This window comes from Triticum aestivum, chromosome 3D, assembly GCF_018294505.1.
Source record: "Triticum aestivum cultivar Chinese Spring chromosome 3D, IWGSC CS RefSeq v2.1, whole genome shotgun sequence".
Taxonomy (NCBI): Eukaryota; Viridiplantae; Streptophyta; class Magnoliopsida; order Poales; family Poaceae; genus Triticum; species Triticum aestivum.
In genome coordinates, this window is record NC_057802.1 from 532,277,232 (window position 1) to 532,298,959 (window position 21,728).

General features: G+C 48.6%; 2 protein-coding genes across 3 annotated transcripts; both read right to left on the reverse strand.

Annotated features, from left to right (window-relative positions):
* Window positions 1-6,095: 6,095 nt before the first annotated feature.
* On the reverse strand, window positions 6,096-9,829 carry LOC123080278 (protein XRI1). 2 transcript variants are annotated; one of them, XM_044503189.1, is made up of 9 exons: window positions 9,385-9,829; window positions 8,389-8,444; window positions 8,182-8,304; window positions 7,502-7,590; window positions 7,318-7,378; window positions 7,135-7,237; window positions 6,987-7,024; window positions 6,815-6,904; window positions 6,096-6,675 (listed from the first exon to the last, which is right to left on the reverse strand). In XM_044503189.1, the coding sequence occupies exons 1-9, from the start codon at window positions 9,417-9,419 to the stop codon at window positions 6,395-6,397; spliced, it is 876 nt and encodes a 291-aa protein (XP_044359124.1). In that variant the 5' UTR covers window positions 9,420-9,829; the 3' UTR covers window positions 6,096-6,394. The 2 variants fall into 2 exon arrangements, with proteins under 2 accessions (XP_044359124.1, XP_044359123.1); XM_044503188.1 differs by lacking the exon at window positions 9,385-9,829 and adding an exon at window positions 8,664-9,329.
* A 7,017-nt stretch (window positions 9,830-16,846) lies between these two features.
* LOC123080279 (small ubiquitin-related modifier 1) lies at window positions 16,847-19,314 on the reverse strand. Its single transcript, XM_044503190.1, has 3 exons — window positions 19,007-19,314; window positions 17,226-17,375; window positions 16,847-17,142 (listed from the first exon to the last, which is right to left on the reverse strand). Exons 1-3 carry the CDS (start codon window positions 19,097-19,099, stop codon window positions 17,065-17,067), a joined length of 321 nt encoding a protein of 106 aa, XP_044359125.1. The 5' UTR covers window positions 19,100-19,314; the 3' UTR covers window positions 16,847-17,064.
* Window positions 19,315-21,728: the final 2,414 nt, after the last annotated feature.

Below are 21,728 nucleotides of genomic sequence, written 5' to 3' on the forward strand. Positions count from 1 at the left end.
CCCGGTCGCATCCGCCACGTAGGACTGACGAAGGGGTCCCACGCGGACTCGCCCGAAAACCCAGCGGTTCGACGGATGCCTCCTCCGTCGCCGCGGTGTGAATGCCGCGTGGCGCCGCTCTGGCTCGCCGCCCAAGACCAAATCCGCTTATTTAACCCAGCCGGCGTCCCGCAACTCTAGCCCATCCACCTCCCCCCTCTTCGCGCCGCCAGTACGAGTCCATCCACCTCCTCCCTCTCCCCCTCCGTCGCTCTGCCCATGCTCCGGCGCTCCGCCATCGTCCGGAGGAAGATCACCTACTACGCAATGCTCATGCCGGAGTGTCGGTACGAGATCCAGCAGGAGATCCGGGCGATACAAGCCGCGCGCCGCCCGCATCGCTGCCGGGTTGCCTCCGGACTCGCCGGAGCTGGAGGAAGAGGAAGAGGAGAGAGAGGAGCTGGCTCCGATGGAGGTGGAGGAGGCGGAGCAGCCGAAGCCGAAACTGCCGGAGCAAGAGCTGCCTGGCTTCAACATGGAGCAGGCGGAGGCGGAGTTCGCCGCCGCCGCCCAATTGGAGGAGATGGCAGAGCAGCAGGCCATCTTGGAGTCCATCCAAGATGAGACCTATGTGGAGGCCAACCGGGCGTTCCTCCGGCAGGAGCAGGCGGCGTCCGACGCGCTCTTTGCCGAACTCGACACAGAGATAGAGGAGGAGGAGGCCGGAGCGGAGCAGCTGGAGGCGCCGAAAGAGCCGGAGCTACAGCTGCCGTCCATGCTGCCGGAGCTGGGCACGGAGATCGTTGGCATCTCCGACGAGGAGTAGCTAGGTGATCAACGTAGTACGTAGGTTTATTTCGTTTGCATGTCTTTGTATGAATTTAAGAATCTAGTATGAGATGTCCAGATGCAACTCGTATTTGAGGGTCATATTGGACATATCCAGCTGCAGATGCTCTTATGTTCCGCTGTGGGTGGGGTTTACGGATTTTGCTGTACGTCCGGCCTCGATCGAGTTCCCGCACAAGCGCCAACATGGACGTGCTGCTGCTCGGTGCGTAGCGCGTACGCACTCGACCAAGATCGCGATGCGTCCACCGCCGATCGATGATGCAGCGCATGTCCGTCCGTTGGAAGCTCACGGAACCGGGTGGTCACCGCGCTGGTCGGCTGCTGTCCCCGCCCTGCCGCGCCCGTGCAGGAGTTGAATTGTCGAGAGCTTGTGAGAGATCGTACGTACTCCTACATGATTTCCATGCGATGAGGTGAGAATGAGATCGATCCCTGTGTATGGCCCAAATAGGACCTGAGCAGAGCATAGATCCACATCCACCCACCCATGCATCGTACTCACGCACGGATCAGAGTAAATGGCCATCACAGGACAGAGGCCGCGGGATTTAATCCTCCTCCGATCCAGGGCCCGTGGATCGGTGGATGAGCCAAGGACACCACCATCATCACCACTAGGGCAGCATCAACTTCTCTTCTGGACTTCGGACCGTACGAGGCTGCACATGCTCATCAGCCTCCTCCGTGCTACCGCTAGGGTACCACATACTGCTGCTGCTGATGATGGTGAAGAGCTCCATCAGTGGTAAATTTGACATTTTTGACCTATAATCGAAAGCAAATCACAGAATGAACTGGTTCCGAAACTATTTCACACCCCTAACCCTTTTGTGTAGCGCCCGCCACGCCGGCGCCACACCCTACGGTGCAGCGCCTAGCTCCGGGGCGTTGCACCACTGTCCACCGTGGCAGCCCACGGGCCCGCACCCAGCCGTGCAACGCCTCCGAGCTAGGCGCTGCACCTGTAATGTGCAGCGCCTAGCCGCTAGGCGTTGCACGTGTAATGTGCAGCGCCTAGCCGCTAGGCGCTGCACTGTGACTTATATGCAAACGCGCCAGCCCTCTCCTCCCCCACCCTCCCCATTGGCAGTTACAGAAAAAAGGGCGGCGGCCATCTGCACTCCCCCTCTCAATCCCCTCTCCCAAATCCTTCCGATCCGACGATTTGGTCCGTGCATTTGTTCACCAATTCATCGTAGAAGGTACTCTCCTCCGATCCCCTTCTTTCTATCCATAGAAAATATTATGTTTTGAAGATTTGGGGAACCCTTGTTTGAATCTTGCATGTATTAGATTTGGGCAACTTTTGTTTGAATCTTGCGTATATTAGATTTGGGGAACCTTTGTTAGATTAGAATGTGGTTTGGATAGATAGGTTGACATGTTATTTATATAGTTTGGATACATAGATTGACATGTTTTTTGTATGGAGAAGTAGATTGACATGTTATTTGTATGGAGAAGTAGATTGACATGTTATAGTTTGGATACATAGATTGACATGTTATTTGTATGAAGTAGGCCCAAGTAGGGGGAAGCACCATATGCTTTGGATCTTGCATGTAGTAGGCCTACTTTAGTTTTTTTGAATTGAAAAGATAATCGTGTTGACAAGAAAGCTTTGTTGAAATTGTTAGGATGGTTTGGCTTCTCGATGATCACTGGGACCATCAACACCGGTCGTACGCTATGGCGGTGCAACAGCGGGTAATACTGAAAGTGGCCGGTGTTATGAATTTCGTATGTTTGTTCAAACACAAATGCCCCATATGTAATGTTATGATTTGTTTGTTTGTAGGAGCTTGCACCTCTGAAGCTTCGGTCTCACGGGATCAGCCTTGGAGGGATGAGCTATGATGAGCGGTACACACCTTATGTTAGGGAGGCAGGACTTCTCCCTTTTATTGAGTTGGTCCGCCGGTCGACGCCACCCAACAATGCTGCAGCACTCACCGCGCTTATTGATCATTGGAGGCCGGAGACACACACTTTCCATCTTCGGACCGGGGAGATGACCGTGACGCTGCAGGATATCGCTATGATCACCGGTCTTCCTATCGATGGCAATCTTTTATGTATGAACACCGATTTTGAAGGGTGGCGCGCGCAGATGCAAGCCCTTATCGGTATGGTTCCTTCGGAGCCTCGGGAGCCAGAAAGGGAAGATAAGAAGAAGGAAAGAGTCGCAGCGGGCGCTACTTTCACGTGGATATCATCGCACTTCGCTCATTGCCCCGATGATGCTAATGAGGACATGGTGAAGACTTATGCTCGTGTCTACATGTGGTACGTGGTATCGAGGACAATGTTTGCTGATGGCACCGGCAAGAATGCTCCATGGATGTGGCTGAAGGCGTTGACCGTCTTCGATAGCAAATGGAGTTGGGTTCGGCGACACTAGCTTACTTGTATCGACAGGTATGAAGTTGTTTCCTTTTCACTTCATTGATACATTATCAATGCGCTCTTGCGGCAAATTTGACCATGTTCTTTTTTATGTGCAGTTGGACGATGCCAGTTGTAGGCACACTGGAGGTATTGGTGGTTGTCTGCTCGCACTTTCCATATGGAGCTGGGAGCGTTTGCCGGTTGGACGACCTAAGACCGTGAAGTACGGGGATTGGGACGATAAAGACGACCCACTACGGCTCCCCACTTGGGCTTACAAGTGGGATGTGTTAAATGAGACGACGGATGATCCCTCTATAATGTACAAGTTGTACAAGAGCGAGCTGGACGCGATCACGCCTGAGCAGGTGAACCGACCTTGCATAAGTGATTATCATGCTTGTATCTTCACTCGATATCAATTTTGCATTCAATCCCATTTTGCAGGTGGAATGGGAGCCGTATGGAAAAGGAGAGAGTTTTGGTAACCCTATAGAGTTCAGGCTTAATCCGATGTGCATTAGGGATAGGGATCTCTGGCATATGCGGTGCCCACTGATATGCAACTGGGCGGTTGAGCTTCACCTGCCACATCGGGTGTTCCGCCAGTTTGGTTTGTTCCAGTCACACCCGCCGGAGTGGGAGGACACGGACAAGTTGCTACACGCGTAAGATATAATTAACCTTGAGCACTTAGCAGCTTCTCGACGGTTTCGATGATGTTAATATCTTGTTTCTAACTTGCAGGTTGGATAGGAAAAAGCAGCGGAAGATCAAGGATTGGGCCAGCCATCACAGGAAGTATGTCGTGCAGTTCGCTCTTAGTGTGGAGCAAGCAAGGGCTGGAAAACGAGCCCAGCTTCGTGAGCACTGCCCGGATGCGTTCAACAACTATCTCACATGGTTTCTTGCAAGTACCCGCGTGGAGGTATGCCAGCCGGCGTATGCTGAGGAGATTCTGGAGGAACCCACCGTTTTTGATGAGGTAGCCCAGCACCAGTACAACGCATTAGTCAGGAAAGGCAACTCGGTGATCCGAGTCCGATGCATATGCACGGGAAAAAGGGATGGAATGGTCCATTGTCTCTTGCAAATGATATTTGTCGAGATCACCCACATTGTTGTCATGGAGATCAACTTCATTGTCATCATCTGCATACTCATCGTTGTCCTCTTGCAAAGATTCATCTTGGTTGTTTCTACACGGGCTCAATGTTGGCCTCACTTCTTGGGTCAAAAAAGGTTCTACAATTTCATCTTGCTTCAAGGGTGGGGGGCTACGAGCAACCAAAGGGGAGGGGTTCCGGTTCAAGTCCAATTGCAAACTTGACTCAACCTTCTTCGTTGCAAATAACTCAAGAGCCTTGTCTAGTGATTCGGCCACCGTCTCCTTGTATGCAACCCAACGTTGCTCCGAGTTTACACGCATTGTCTTCCAACGGATGTGCATTCCAAAACCAACATTATGCCTTCCCTCCAACTCAATGATATCACTAGGGTCCATCCAATTCAAATCTTTCCTAACTTGTTGCAAGAGCTCCGCATAGCTAGGACTACTATCAAACACAATGTCAAGCTCATCCGGGTCCGGTTCTTTATTGCCTTTCAAAAAGGCGTCTTTGTCCCCATGATGAACAAACACACATGTTCTTCCCATCCCTATAAGCAATGAACACAAGGTAACATTGCTTCCATAAGTACTAATCCATGGATTAACACCGAATACAAACCCTAATATATATATAAAACAACAACCCTAACCCTAACCATAACCCTAACCCTAAACCTAACCCTAACCATAACCCTAGCCCTAAACCTAAACCTAGCACCAACATAAGAACACCCATAAGAATAATCCTAGCATACTAACAAAACCTAATCATATAAATTGGCAAACAAACATCTCACATCTCCATGCAAATCTCTAGATCCAAACTAAACTAGGGTTTCCCCAAACTACCAACAAATGAGCAATGGGAGAACTTTACTTCGATCAAAACAAGGGGATCGGAGATTATTACCTTGAGGGAGGGTTTGACTTCGAAATCCACAGACAAATTCTTCAAATTTGCAAGATTTGAAAGAAGATTTGAGAGGGGGGGAGAGTGGGAGAGGGGGCAAAGCTCGGGGAGAGAGTGGGAGAGTGTATGGTGGGGGGGTGGGGGAGGGGGAGGGGGCCCCAGCCAAGTGGCTGGATAAGTCACAGTGCAGCGCCTAGCGGCTAGGCGCTGCACATTACACGTGCAACGCCTAGCGGCTAGGCGCTGCACATTACAGGTGCAGCGCCTAGCTCGGAGGCGTTGCACGGCTGGGTGCAGGCCCGTGGGCTGCCACGGTGGACAGTGGTGCAACGCCCCGGAGCTAGGCGCTGCACCGTAGGGTGTGGCGCCGGCATGGCGGGCGCTACACAAAAGGGTTAAGGGTGTGAAATAGTTTCGGAACCAGTTCATTCTGTGATTTGCTTTCGATTATAGGTCAAAATTGTCAAATTTGCCTCCATCAGTGCCGCAAGAGGATCATAGAATCGATCGATCTCCGTAGCAGGCAAGACAAGATCTCGGTACCAATTACTGCGAATCCTGTCAGTTAATCTTAGTACGGGGGGAAAGTAGGGACGCCACTGCTCATCTCATCATTCGGCTGTCTGTCCGTCTGATCATTGGATTGGATCATGGACACCATCATCACCACGTAGGGCCTGGTATGGTGGTACAAGCAGGGTTCAGACTTCCAGAGTTTCAGGCATGGGATGCAACAGGGATAAGTACATGTACTCCCTCCGTTTCAAATTACTCGTCGTGGTTTTAGTTTAAATTTGAACTAAAACCACGACGAGTAATTTGGAACGGAGGGAGTAGCAGTGAGGCTGGGGTACATATATAGGTGCTGCAAATTATATAACTTAATCTCACCAAACTACACATATGTCCATATTAACCTGATTATCACATCAACTTTTCCCACCTTTGAACAAGAAAAGAACAGCACCATCCCAAACACACTGCCTACACACACTTCTAGGCCTGCTCTACCAGTCAACCAACCCTAACAAAGCCAGCACAGGTCAAATGTTGCAGCAGCAAAGAACAACCCAACCCAGCCATACACACTTCTTTGGCCACAAAAATCATCTAGACGGCTAAAGCTAGCACGGCGGCAATATGAACGAACTTCGTCAGCCTCTCGTTCTTGTGATGGTGATGCTGCCCTTCCCCCCTTCGGTGTGGATCTTCGTCTTGTGGACCACCGGCTTCCCGGAGATGGCCGAGGCCTCCTGGTACGGCGCGGACGCTTCGTCGATCTTGTGCTTGATCCTGTACGAGGGAGGCGCCAGGATCTTCTGGTTTATGTCCCTCAGGGTGGTGGCGCCATGGAAGCCGCACGGCTTGATGAGCTCGAATGGGTAGGCCACCGACGCCACTTTCAGCTTCTTTGCTCTGATGACGCTTCTTCCAGCTGTGAATCAATCAGGGAACGATGTATGAGCAGCGGACAACGAACTTGCACAGATTGTGCAGCAGTATGCAATCAGTAAACTGTGTGAAACATAGTTGGTTAATGGTGCTTTGATCAAACTGTGGTAGAGTAGGCAAACCTTTCAGAGGTGTAGGTTTAGCTTGCTGAGGTTTCTTCTCAACTTTCATGATAGGCTGCTCCTCGAGCTCGACCAACGAATTCTGAAGAACTGAAACAAAGAGTTCTAGCATCAGTAGCTTTACAATTGCGATAACAAGTGATGATTTGTATACTGGGACCATTTTACTAACCAGAGATATTTACTTCCACAGCAGCACTAGGACTTTTCCTGTCGAGAAGGATCAGAAACCATGAGAAACATAAATACTTAAAAGATGGCAGTTAACAGAAATACTGTTAAGCCAAGCACAAGGTGGACCTCAGTAAAAAAAAACATACACTTCTTCCGGGGGCGAACGATTCTCACTATCTTGTGAGCAATCAACCAGCCATTGTTCAGGTAGTTCCTGTGTCCCATCACACTGTAACAAATGCTCGTCACCTGCAATCAGCTCTAGGATTAGGATAAATGGACAAGAATCAACTCAGTGTAGTACTTCCCAGAGATGATGAAAGACCTACTAGAGAAATCCAAATCCACTTGCAGATTTTCCAAGAGCCCATCTGTCAGAGAACAGTCCATCTACATACAAACCAGTACATATTGATGGAGTTAAATCACCATTGTAATGAATGTAAACATCAAATGGACACAGATTGTTGACATAAAAAGGTATTAGTCCATAGGTAACTCCATTGCAAGTACCTCAGCATTGTCTGGACAGAACTGCAGCATACGTCTTCGTTTAGCTTGCAAGGTTTCCTTTCCTTCATCAAAGTCCTTGATAATAATATCTGCATTGTACTTGCATAAGGTCACTAAACTTGAAGTGCATTCTCAGCATACAATAAAATTGTGATATTAGATAGGATGCCAATTTCCTTTCACCTCCTTTTTTTTGGCGAAAGGGGTCAGGAATTACATGTAAAATCCATTGTTATGACTTCTGGTTAAAGGTTAAATCATACTTAGTTCAGTTGCATTCTAGACAGTTCTAAGTGGTGGTTCAAATCAAACTTATTTGAGGGGTACTGCACAAAACAAGTTTCCACAACTGCTAACTACCATATGACTATATTATATCTACTGCTCTGCTTGCATACAAAAATGCAACCAAAGACGTGTTTCCAGATACTTTATCATGAAAAAGGAAGTTATAAATCAACTACGCATGGCACGGATATAAACAATGAACATTTCAAACAAAACAGCGGCTCAATTCACATACAGGTAGTAAAACATACTAGTGACTTCACACTAGATGCTTAGACATCCTTCACTGATAGTACAGTATGTTAGTGGCCAGAGGTAACCACGATATGTTAGTACAGTATGGTAGTGGTCAGAGGTAACAATGGTATGTAAATGAAAGAGCATTTTTTTACCTCCTATATCACAGAAGGGTAAATCTATGTCTGTACATTCTTTAATTGGGGTTTGCTCATCGAACAGGCTCCAAGAATCAACCTCGTTGTGGTTTGCTTCAGCCCACAGGGAGGTAGATGGAACTGCGAAATCAGAAGAAAAATTCTCATCAGTTAACCGGATGCAGTTTTAGGACAGTAGGAATGGTGAAAAAGCGTGCTGCAAACCTGGTAACAGATCCTTCTGCAAATCAAACTCTTGACTCTGCCAGTCCCACATCTCACTGCACAAAGTTCCACATCCAAGAGCATTGTTAGAGATGAGCATTCAGGTTTCAACAATTGCTGAAATTTTTACAAAAAATAACGAGTAAAATGCAGAGTACACATCTTCGAACAGGCTTACTACAGAACAACAACTGCAACTTGAACATTTCAATGTTTTCCCTCAGGAAAATGTAAAATTCCCCAAGTTTATCTGAATAAATGGTGAAAAACTCAACTAGTGTACTGGCAGTCTGGCACATTTCAATGTTTTCCTTTTCTTCCGAGATACCATAATGTTCAGGAACCTAAGACCGCTGCCCGCTGTATCAAGCGCAAACAATTTGCAGAAAAACAAAATCTAACAGCGCAATGGTAACTCGCAGTAAAAAAAAAGGAAACCTTTGAGGATTAGGAAAGTTCGGGCATTCACATCAAGAAACAGCCTGGCATGGGCGAAACAGAGGCAGGAGAAATGGAAGGAGGCCATGAACAGCAGCTAGCTAGGGTTTAACAGCAAAAGACAAGACCAACACCAACACACACACGGCCATCCCTAACCGCAACCAACCGCAGTACGGCACAAAAGAGGAAATTAAAAGCCTCCGTCAAAAGAAGGCATGATCCTTTATTTCTCTCCCAGAATTGGAAGTCTTTTCCCAAACATCATACGAGGACGAAAAGATCAAGAGGATGATGAGGACGGAAAAGGGCGGTACTAGCAGCGCGCCAGCGCCGCACCCAACCAAGAAGTAACCGCCGTACCGAGAAAGCGAAATTAGGGCGGCTCAATCAGCCGACGAGGACAGGATTAGAGCCCGAAGAAGAAACAAATCGCGACTCCGCGGCAACCAACAACAAAAAAAGCACCCCGCTTTTTCTCCGACCGCGCCGTCGCGCCGTACGGTGGTTGGCGAGGATCAAGAAGCCGGACGGAGGAGGAGGTGGACGGAGACGCACCTCTGATCGCCAATGCCGCCGTCGAAGTCCATCATCCCCCGCGGCGGGGCGGATCCGAGGCCGGCCGGCGCCGCCGCTCTACGGGACGGCGAAAGGGGGAGAAAGGCGGAGAAAGAAAGGGACCGGAGGGAGGCGAAGTGGGGAGCGGGTGGAGAGGGACGGAGGAAGGAAGGAACTGGAGACTGGAGAGTGGGCGCAGTGGTGGTGGTGGTGGTGGTGGGAACAGTTTATCCCTCTCTCTCTCACAGTCACCGCTCCCTCGTGCTTCTCTCGACGCCCAAAGGGAAGGAAGGGCCCCCGTCCGTCCCCGAGAAAACAAAGCTTGCGCCTTTATTGCTGCTGCCCCTCCTCCTCCTCTCGCCCTCCAACGTGACCGCTCAAGGGGGCGCGGAGGCCGAGGACTGAGAAGACGATGATTATCCTATGACTAATTGGGCTATTCGGGCGACCGCCACGGATCAGTGGCGAGTACTGATTAATTCAGGGCAGTTGCAGGTTAGGCTGCCCGGAGGGAGGCTTGTGGCGGAAGGAAGGGGAGAGAGAAACCGTGCGGCGCACATTGTACGTACTCCGTGGTCGTACCACGGCGGAACCGGTGGCATGTGTGCGCCGTGCCTCGGCCGACGACCGTGCCCGGGTGCACCACCGGCAATTCCTTTCTTTTTTCAATAAATTCTTCCATTACTCAGAGTTTAAATGTTACAGCTTCGTTCCAAAAGTTCCATGACCTTTTTTTTTCGTTTCCAGAAGTTCCATGACCTTGTCCGGTTCAGAGCCTAGCCAAAACCATAGTCCGGCGATGCACCCTATCAAAACTAGGCAAGGCATAATGACTCCTTGTTATGTGAACATTTCAAGTTTCGTCTTAATCTTTACTTTCGTGTGGAGCGTACAAAAAGAACATAAGCTCAAACTTTTTCGCCACAGCCTAAAAATGGTTTTAGCTCCTCGCACTAAGGATGGAAAACACAATTTAAGAATGGTTCCTCCTCCGTTGGGCGATGTGGCGCTCACGTCGATCGCCTCGTGCACGAACCAAATGACTATGTGTATCCCACCAGCGCTCTTCTTTCGCGAACTTTCTTCCCCTTCAGGCCGAAGCTTCCTCGGTGTATATCGCTCCACTCGGCCAAAAGATGTTGTGCTGGCGTCGGTTACCTTCCCGACAAAGCTTCCTCAACGCCTAACGCTCCCCCCGGGCAGACGTTGTTGTGCTGGCGTCGGTTACTTTCCCGACGAAGCTTCCTTGGCGCCTAACGCTCCCCTCGGCCACACGATGTTGTGCTGGCGTCCGTTACCTTCCCAACGAAGCTTCCTGGACGCCTAACGCTCCCCTCAGCCAGATGGTGTTGTGTTGGCGTCGGTTACCTTCCTGACGAAGCTTCCTTGGCGCCTAACGCTCCCCTCAGCCAGACGTTGTTGTGCTGGCGTCAGTTACTTTCCTGAGGAAGCTTCCTTGGCGCTTAACGCTCCCCTCGGCCAGACGTTGTTGTGCTGGCGTCAGTTACTTTCCCAACGAAGCTTCCTTGGCGCCTAACGCTCCCACGATGTTGTGCTGACGCCCGTTACCTTTCCGACGAAGCTTCCTCCGCACATAACACTCCCCTCAGCCACACGATGTTGTGCTGGTGTCCCTTACTGTCGGTGCCAAAACCGACAGACCTCGGGGGTAGGGGGTCCCGAGCTTTGGATCTCGGACAAATGGTAACAAGAACAGAGAGACAATGTTTTACCCAGGTTTGGGCCCTCTTCATGGAGGTAAAACCCTACGTCCTGCTCTTGTTTATATTAATGGAGATGTATCAAGTACAACGTTGATCTACCTCAAGATCGGTGGTCTTGTTACCAATTATCTTACTATCAAACTATCTTGTAGCATTTTGCAGAGAATACCTTGCTGAAAACGGCCTATCAATTCCTTCTGCTCCTCGTTGGGTTCGACACTCTTACTTATCGAAAGGACTACTGTTGATCTCCTGTATTTGTGGGTCATCAGTGATCAAGTTTTCCTCAAGCTTCAACCTTATGCTCAGTCTAGTGTTTCTCATTGAGCAAATAATAAGCTTGATTTTAAGTACTATGGGCCTTATCAAATCATTTCAAGTAGGCAGTGTTGCTTATCGACTTGCTCTTCCAAGTGATAGTCGCATTCATCCGGTCTTTCACGTTTCTCAACTCAAGAAGGTCGTTGCTCCTATGGTTCAGGTGTAATCTTCCTTGGCATCTTCAATTGCTTATCTTAAGTTCCCGTTGCATGTGTTGCAGCGTCAGATTCGTCAGTAGGGAATCACACTATTCCCCAAGTGGAGTGGAGCCAAGGTGAGCCAGAAGCTACTACTCGGGAAGATCATGACTCGCTGAAGCAGCGATTTCTGCGTGCACCGGCTTGAGGAAAATCCGTTTCTCAAGATGGGGGCCGGGGGGGGGGGGGGGTCAGCGACCCAGATCCTTTGCTCCCTATGGACAAGGCGGGAACATAAGAAGAGGAGGTGATTCAAGATATGGGTTAGGAGACTTCAAGGCCGCCCCGAGCCAAATGTTTACCGGCGTGGTTAACCGATCCGAATTGGGTCAAACGAGCCTTGTAATATAAATACTGCACACCTTATCCTATAGGAGGTAAGAAGGAACGGATGGACGGCTCTCGCCGAATTCTTCTATAGGCTTCTAGTTGTGAGGCTGGTTTGGTGGAACAACTAAATTCAAATTCGCCATGGTTTCCATTTTCCTAGCTCGAGTGACTTAAGAGGAGAGGGAACCTCACAGGAAGAGATTTGTTCCTTTGAATCAATGGGAAAGAAAAACTCAATGATTCACGGGTTCCCGGAAACAGAGGAATACAGAAAATATAGGATTTGTACTGTCATGTCTTTTGATGTGTACATGATTTCAGTTTGCTTAATTTCATAATAGAAAAACAACTAGTTCTTTCCAAATTGTTTGAGTGGACGATAAATTTCCTATGAAATACATGACTCGATCCTAGAAATCAAGTTTCTAAGGAATCTAATCCTTCAAAAATAATATGAAAAACTTTAAATCAAAGAGGCCATCAATGTTACTTGGAACTTGGAAATGTAAAAAACATTCGTGAAATTTCGGCCATACATGACCTATGCTTTGGCCTTGTTACGAAAAGTTTGGTAGTAAGAATATTTACTTCTACATAGTACCTGCATCCGAAATGGAGTTCATAAAGTCAAGGTTCGGATTCTCTTTCAATATTCCTCCAACTATCACAATTTGAAAATTTGGATCCTTCAGATCTATGCTTCTCTTCATCGACGACGTTGGTCCTGTGAAGACTTAACACAAGGACTCGTGACTGTCTAGTACAATATGATTTGCCCGACTCCAATAAGGGAGGGGCGATAATGGCGGCGTGCCTTCGGTCCGTCTAGTGTTTGTAATTGTCGTTACATGGACGTAGTTTTTACTTTTGGCGTTCTTTGTAGATCAAAAGTTAAAAATTTATCACAATTAGACAGTTCGAGTATATGTGCATTCAGCGTCGTCCTTTACTTCTTTCTTTATAGCGCGAAACGCTCGTCGTATTTCTCCTGTGGAAATCGGGCTTCATTTTTTAATACGACGACGTGCAGGATCTAGCGGCGTGATTGGATCAGCGAAAACAACATGAGCGGCAATAAATGCATTAATTATTAATCAACCATGAAAGAAAGACGCGAGATCGACGGAGTCGAATAAATGGGATACTCGAGGCTTCATGTGACTCGTGGCACTCATTGATTGAGATAGATCTCCCCCTCGCCATCCCTCACGCGGACGCCTCGCCCGCCACTGACGCGCGGGACCCCAGTGGTGAGGCCCACCTGTCGGGGACAACCTCGTAACCCTATCCAGGCCACCGTGTCACGAGGAGAAGCGGTGGCCGGAGTTAAAGCGGCGGCCCGGGCATCTTCTCTTCCGAGAAAAAACAGAAAAAGATGGGCTGGGCCGCACCTGCGCTGCACATGGGGGGCAACGGCGCCATGGCCAACAACAGAAAATTCGGAGAATGTCAGCCCCGTCTGATTCGTCGGGGGAGATAACGTTTGTCTATGCGACGGGATGGGGTTAGCCGGTTGGGTCTAGGATAAAAGATGGTTAGCTGTGTGATTTACGCTGCTGCGTGTACAGTACAGCGCGGCCCTTGATCCGTCCTTGTCCTGTGTGTAAACTGGTGGCGGTCAAACAGATGGGGTAAGTCGGATTTGGATCTCGATCTACTACTGCACTGCACTGCCCACTGGTTTACGGATCTGGAGGGGTGAAGGAGGGAGGGAGAGAGCGACCTGCGCGTGTTCGTGGCGACGTCATACGGATGCTGCCCCTCGATCGTCATTGGATGGGTGCTCTGGGTGAAGTTTCCGCATCAACGGACACTGGGTGGGTACTGAGATGAGATGGGATCCGCATCCGTCTGCTTCTTTGAGTTGAGACTATTATTATGTCACTTGGGCTCCGTCGTCCAGGTGTGTATAATGCTGATTCTGTTCGACCAAATAAATTGGTTAGGCCTACTTTGGTTCATATAGTAGGAAATCATAGGAATAGAAAAGTCATAAAAATGAGATGACATGTTTCTCAAATCCTATGCGTAGGAATAGGAAAGGAGATGTTCCTTGATTCACATCATAGGATTTTTTTCATTGAGTCTAGGCTAATGTTTATTTTTCTATGAAATGTGGTGGATAAGAAGAATTCCTTCATAGAAATAGGATTCTATTCCTACAAACCAAAGGACAGTAAAGAAATTTTTCCTACATAAATCCTATCCTATAAAATCCCTATAAAATTCCTCCAAACCCAAGAAGGCCTTAGTTTTGAGCAATCTGTCGAAACTCTCGACCATCTAATACTAATAGTACATGTTTTCAGCATTCTGATTATAACAATCTAATTGTGTTACTCCCTTCGTGTGTCAAAAACGCTTTTATATCATGAGATGGAGGGCGTAGTTAACGTAAGGCTATTTGCACGGGAAACATCATGCTTCCTCTGTCCAGGACGTTTTAGATCACTATAATACTAGTGTATGATACTATCTTTATAGGGCATAGTATCATACTTTCTTCGTCCATGAATAAGTATATGTTTGACATCCAAAATTTATTCACAAAAAGTGTAATTCTATCTTTCCAATGCACTTTAAAGTAGAAAAAAATGCTTCTCTCATTACACGGTAATCAAGACCAATAACATTCAACACATTGTCTCCTCACTTTCTACATCCACTTAGGCCCCTCCCAGTGCTCCATCTTGTACATGTGCTAAGCCTGCCATATAGACGAAAAACCTGATGTGGCAAGTTAATTAAGAGTAGAGAGATGAGTGGTGATACCAGGATTCCAGGAAGAACAATGCCAAGCGCGTGAACCTAGGTAAAACATTTAAATGAAAGAAGCCCAACACTGCATGGAGAATTTTAGTTGCTAAATCATTAAAGGAAGGGAGCTTAGCTACAAGAAGCTAAGCACATATGCATTGAGAAGTATAGTTGCTAACCTATTTAATGTGGTTAGCACCTCATCTAAGCACCGGTGCATTGGCAGTAGTCTTAGCTCATTGGAGGTGAGGTAATTAAAGAAGAGAGAGATGGTAGCTTCCCTCTCGAGCGAGATAGACACATGAGCGCCGCTTCCCCTGGACGATCCCGCGCCCGACGCGGCCCCGCGGCTTTCCCCGCATCCTCCCGACCTTCTGAGCCTGTGCCGCTCGACTCAGCCGCCTCTGCTGCCCGAGCTCGGCGCCCACCTCTCGCCTCTGTTGTCCGAGGAGGAAGAAGACAAGTCAATGTCGTACATGGTAGTTCTTTTGTTCGCCAACTCAGCCCATGGGCAGGCCGGGCCAATTTGTGACATCAAAGTCATTAGAATTTATCTTTAGTGTTTTTTGTCAGTGTCAATTTTTTGGTGTGGTGCAAAGTGCACCAATTTCCAAATTGGTGTTTTTCTGCTAACCGCGTAGCAAATGTGGTGGTCCTGTGCTTTTTACTCCATGGTGGGAGTATCATGCATGTCAACTGGGCAATTGTTCATACTCATAGGGTTGAGTATTATATTATGATACCATATTATCATAATAAGTTATATGCTACTCCCTCCGCCCGGGTTTATTAGGCCTCTCAGCGTCACAAGCATGTAGACTAGGGGGAGGAGGTCGGTGTGTGAGCTACTGGGAAGAACCGTACGACGTTGTGCTCGAAAGGAGCCAAGGGCAGTTGTCAAAAGAGCTCTCTCGCATAGGGTGGCGAGACCTCTTGCCCAGCTCCACGCATGCCTCCACACCTTGATCTTGTCGACATCGAGTTGTCCTGGGCGTCTATTCACTGCCTTCCCTCAGAAGGCGGGTAAGGAGGGACGGGGCGGAGGAGGAGGGAGCAACACGTGACGGCTACGGTGCCACGCAAGACCTAGTAGATATGCCCATGTGGAGGAGGAAGGAGACCTAGCCAACATGCCCATGTGGCAGTGTTATTTTCTAACTCAGCACAATGGGTGGGCCCGGGCAGTTAGTGATATCAGCGAAGTGCTTAACATTACCATCAGTTCTTTCTGCTAGTGTCAATTTTTTCGCTGCGGTGAAAAGTGCACCAATTTTTGTTTTGAGAAATAAGTGCACCAATTTATAAAGTGGTGGTTTTGTACTAGCCGCGAATGTGATAACAATTGTTATGTGCTTTTTACTGCCCACCGCGGGTGCTAAATAAGAAAAATCTGAGATAAAGATAGATACAATGAATCTCTAGAAAAATTGCAAACAAAATTGAACACAACCAGGAGTATGTCATGCCGACGAAATCGCAAACACAAAAAGTGATTTCTCCCCAAAAAATACATAGAAAATGAATGACCCTAAATGTTTCCTTCTGGTGAATTTCCAAAATACTCAGTAGCAACAAAACATGTCCTTCTTGAGATCAAACTGTCGAAGCATGTGGATGTTATATTATGATGCCGTTTCGAAACGACCGGCCAAACTTGTCGTACCCTATCAGAGCTGCTAGTGCCTAAAACATATTATTGTGATTCATTTTAGCAACTAAGTAATGCACCTGAGGAAAATAATACTAAGCCGTACAGCAGCCAAACCAACAACACTCCCACTGATAGCTCACGGAGTCACGGTTCTGACTGAACTCAGTCAGCACGCTACAAGAAGACATGTCGACAAAGACGAAATATTCCAATAGCCCGTTCCCGTCTAACAACAACAGGCTTATACTAAGAGTAATAATAATAAGATAATCCAATCAAAGCAGCAGGCTCATGTTAGGAAATCTCAACAGTAATCGCTCGAATACCCATGCAGCGGCAACACAAAACTAATCCTCCCCAACACCGTGTGCCCAACGTACACGGGACAGAACGGACTGTCGGCAAAGCAAAGCGAAACCAAACACACAGAAAGCTTCGAGGAACTAAAACAATCACAAATCATTGGGAGTACTAAAAAGACAGTACTGGATAGGTGGATATATTAAGGGATGGATAAACGAGTCATGACAGGCCAAAGTACCCAAACGGCACTAAACAAAAGCCCCCCTAATGTCCTTCAGCTATGGCATGGGGCCAGAGCCTCACAAGTTCTTTTTAGACTTTCATTCGTTCATGTGCTCTCTAATGATGGATCAGAGTCTTGTAGACCGACAACGAGCAGGACTTTCGACGGCTTCTTCTAGGCGCTTGGAGGGAGACGGCAGCCTCCAGTCTGGTGGAGCATGGCGTCGATCTCGTCGCCATCTTCCATCTCAAGCTGAAACAGCAGCGGCGAAAGAAGATTCAGAAATCTGAAGGGGGTTATTGGTTGAGGAATTGTGAGAAGGTGACCCCACATACCTCATCTGGGGTCTGCTCGGCACGGAGCCTGCGACCGTCAAACAGGAACGCGATAGCTTTCATATCCACAGACTGGCGGTCGCAGTAGGCATTCATCAGCTTCTTCAGCTGGGTAGATCTCTTGATGCGAAAGAACACCTCATTGCCATCCTACACACCAGGGGTCAGAAAGGTGAGACTAGGCGCCAATGAAACAGAGTAAGCAACTTATTAAATATACAATGAGAAGTAAAACACAACATCATCCTACTGCAACTACTGAAATCAACAACCATCTACAGGATAAATCCCGCAACCTTAAGTCATACTAGCATAAATCAGTGCATCCTTTCAGTTTGGTCACTGAATGTAGTCTGTTTTTACCATGAGGTGCTTCTAACCAATATCAAGCAATTAGAGCACTACCTTCTCTGAACTTTGAAAGATGTTATGAGAACATGTTCATAGAGGGTAGTAAAACAATTGTAAAAAAAAGGTTTAACATGAAACCAAGTATGAAACAAGAATCTGCTGCTTTGGTCACTAAACACAACTACCCCAAAATAAACAAATACACTACAGGCAATATTGTTAAGACATTCTTCAAATCAAACCACCCCATTATATGGTTTTGATGGCTTTCCCAACTGCAAGTTACTAAAATATGTCTACAAACTGGTAACGAAATAGAGATGCTTAAAACAAAACTTTTGCCTAACTATTTGGTCTGAAAGTGTTCCCTTCTGGTAGCCACCTCACAACTGCACATTACCAACAGTGACCAATACCATATTAAATTCTAACTGTTGACAGTTTGGATTCAATCACCTTCATTTTTTAAAAGATGTTCAGCAACACTACAGTTGTCCTAATTAAACAAGAAAAAAAAAGCCTCACACTGTCCTTAAATTAGCAAGCATATTGTCAAACAACCTCAAAAAATTTGGTCTGAAAAGCTTTACCAACTGGTCACTACCAGTGCCAGCATCGGTCTATTGACATACAGAATAAAGACGCTTCAGTTGAAACGTTTGCCTAACTATTTGGTGCGGATAAGTGGTCCTTCTGGCAGCCACTTCACAACTGTAGATTACCAAGAGTGACCAATAACATACTAAATTCTTTGTTTAGAGTTTTTGCCACCAGAAACTGGACCCAATCACCTACGTTTGATAAAATAAGTTCACTAGCACTACAATTGTCCATATGAAACAAGAAAAGAAACATAAAAACATCACTGTCCTTGCATAACAAAGTTTCATGAACAAATTAGCATGCACAAGGAGCACACTGACACCAGCATACAATGGTTGCACAAAACGGTAACTACCTGACAAAAGAACAAATGGGACAACGTTAACTGAAAATTGACTGACAAAATGCCGGTACAGAAGACACATCTTACTGCAAATATTCTGAAGCGATCCAGGTGTTGGGTTCTAGTGTTTCATCTTGCTACTGTTGCCCCCATTGTTTACTTCCAACAGAAATTCAGCATCAAATAACTAGTGCTAGTGGTGCAGAGTTCAATCTTAACATCACGCAGGCTTGTCAATTCACTACATGTAAAGAGTACATCCGCGACACCACGGCCGCGCGATAGCGCATATCATACCGCGAACGAATTTCTAGGAAAACCAAGACCACACAACACGCCGATCCCACTCAAATCGACGCGATTCCGCCTTCTATATCACAGGCCACACCTTGGACACCCAGGGACACACGGCCGTCGCGACTAGGGCAATCTAAATAAGAACACAGGGGACGCAGGCAGAGAAGGAAGGAACGGGGGAACAGACCTGGCCCTTGACCTTGAGGTTGATGTGGGCGCCGCCGCCTTCGCCGCCCGCGCTCGCCGGCTTCTTGTCCTCCTCCCCGCCCGGCGTCGACATCTCCTCGGCCCCTCGCGCGGCGTAGGACTGATCTGCAGCAGCGTCGCCGGGAACGAACGAGGAAGGTCCGGCGATCGCGGCTGAGGTTTTCCCGGGGTGTGCCGCCGGGAGCAGGCGAACTCGGCGGATCTTATAGGGCGGCTGCCCAGAGCCGGATTTGATAACGGGCCCTCGCGTCCGCGATCCCTTCCCCTTCTTCCAAGCCTGCGCGTGTGGGCCGCGTGGCTCCGCGCGTCCGATTGGCGGGCCGTCCGTCCGTCTGTCGCCTCGTGGGCCGCGTGTGCGTGATTCGCACGCGGGGAATCGGGACAGATGCCGGGTCCCACCGACCCGTGCGCCTTTTGGGTTCTGGAGTAGTTACCGTTTGGAAAACGTTAAAAATCATCCGGTTGATCTTTCTTTCTCGTAAGCCTCCTTCTCCACGCGCCACGTGCCCGCTTCAGACTGCCCACCGCTTGCCCCAACCTTATCTTATCTCTAACGAAGCTCCTCCTCCACTCACTTCTTTCTTCTTTCTTCCCCTTGCATCTCACAGCCACAGGAGATTAGCCACGGCAAGCACCACTGTAGTACCTTGGAAATCGGAAGTGTTTGACGCGCGACCGCTGGCAGTACCAGCCGGAGCTCCTCCGCTGCATTGTTGTGGCCTTGTGGGCGGCATAGCGTCCATGGAGGGGAGCCATGGCGGGCACCACCACAGCAACGGGGAACCAGGAGGCAGGAGGTACTGCCGGCGATACGAAACGGCGCTCGTTGACGAACGCCGGTGCTGCAACGCTGCAACGCATCCACGGTCGCCGGGATGCGGGGCAGCAATGCGTCCATGGCCGTCGCGCTGCGCTGCAACCTCGTCTGCGCTGCGATGCAGTCTCGTGCTCCGATGCAGTACTCGCGCGACGGCGGCGGAGCTGCAATGGAGCGTTCGTCGCCGGAGGCGGAGCTGCAATCAAGCGCTCGGCACCGACAGCGGAGCTGCAATGGAGCTGCAAGTCGCTGGCTGCAGAGCTACAATGGAGTGCTTCTCGCCGGAGGCAGAGCTGCAATGGAGCTGCCTGCAAGTCACCGCCTGCAGAGCTGCAATGGAGCGCTCCTCGCCGGAGGCGGAGCTGCAATGGAGTGATTGACACCGACGGCGGAGCTGTAATGGAGCTGCCTGCAAGTCGCCGCCTGCAGAGCTGCAATGGAGCGCTCCTCGCCGGAGGCGGAGTTGCAATGGAGTGATCGACGCCGACGGCGGAGCTGCAATGGAGCTGCCTGCAAGTCGCCGGCTGCAGAGCTGCAATGAAGCGCTCGCGGCGGCTCCCCGTGTTACGATGCAAGCACTTACGCGATGTGTCCCGGTGCTGCATCGCACGCTTGCTGGCGGCTCGATGCAGCGTACCCAACGACTTTTGGAGGGAGCCCACTGTTGCAATGAAGAGCTGCTGCCATGCCTGGAGTCGACGATGTTGCCAAGATCGGCGGCCGTGATGCGTTTCAGCAGGTGGCCGCTCTAGACCGGTAGTCCGTGAGCACCGTTACCACGCGCCGAGCGGCTTTGCTGCAAGGCGAGGAACGACGCTGGGGCCGAGGCTGTTGCTGCGAGCGAGCATGTCATGGCGGCTGTGAATGCGAGCTAGTTCAGGGCTGCTCGCCAGAGTTCACCGCCCTATCTCAGGGATCCCGTGTGTCGGGCGACTTTTGGCATTGGCTGTGACTCGAGGAAGACGAGGCTACGCGTGGTGGTGTTTTGCTTGAGAGCGACGTGACCCAAGTTGACCAATCCAACGTTTGTTAGAGTTTCGATCGAACAGCTGGGGACCCGACTTATTTCGCTAGGAAATAAGTCGGATGATTCGTAGCAGCCCCCCGTACCGTTTCGCCTCGCTGGCTAAGAGAAAACACAGCGTCGGTTCGTGTCCGTCACTCTTTTTTTCTTTGAGTGGAGACCGTCACTCTAATTTGAACGACCGAAATCACTGTTTCAACCTTTTTCTGACTTAAGCACGATCTAACCCTCGTAGTTGTAAAAAAAAACACGATTTAACCCTTATTAAAAATTTCATGATTTGACATTTTCCTTACCGCCATCGTCCTTGGTGATAGAGATACACAACCTACCGCGGAGGTCAATGGTTGTGGAACTTACCGGCGCCATCACGGTCATTCAACGTGGAAAATGACCTACCACCATGGGGCATGGCGGTATAGCTAATTTGAAGCGGCAAGATTGCCAGCGGTAGCCGAAGTGAATGGGTCGGTAGAATTTTAAGCAATAAATGAAGTGTGTTGCATATGAAAGCAATAGCAAACTCAAGGTTTAGAGGTTAGGTTTGCACTACAAGGTACGGGGTTAGATTCCAACTTTAGGCATATTTTATTTTCTATTTATTTTGGTTTTGTGCAATAACATGAAATAGTTGTTCAATTAGTGTTGGATATGTATTATTGTTAAAAAACACATTTTTACTTTGACGTGCATAACTTAGAAAGTAGTACATATTTTGTGATGTGAAGCCCATCTTTACTTTAGCATACATACATAACTTTGACCCACTGCTCAACGACACAAGTGCTACTACGCGTGGTGCTCATGTTACAACTCAATTTTTACATGTGCTAATGCATGTCAGTGTCTTGATCAGCTAGG

Coding starts and splice junctions, on each gene's coding strand:
- LOC123080278 (XM_044503188.1), bottom strand. CDS start 8,719: ATGGTATCTCGGAAGAAAAGGAAAACATTGAAATGTGCCAGACTGCCA. Junction 8,305..8,388: donor GCAGAAGGATCTGTTACCAG/GTTTGCAGCACG, acceptor CTGATTTCGCAG/TTCCATCTACCTCCCTGTGG. Junction 7,238..7,317: donor AGTGGATTTGGATTTCTCTA/GTAGGTCTTTCA, acceptor AGCTGATTGCAG/GTGACGAGCATTTGTTACAG.
- LOC123080279 (XM_044503190.1), bottom strand. CDS start 19,099: ATGTCGACGCCGGGCGGGGAGGAGGACAAGAAGCCGGCGAGCGCGGGC. Junction 17,376..19,006: donor ACCTCAAGGTCAAGGGCCAG/GTCTGTTCCCCC, acceptor CCTGGTGTGTAG/GATGGCAATGAGGTGTTCTT. Junction 17,143..17,225: donor CCGAGCAGACCCCAGATGAG/GTATGTGGGGTC, acceptor CTGCTGTTTCAG/CTTGAGATGGAAGATGGCGA.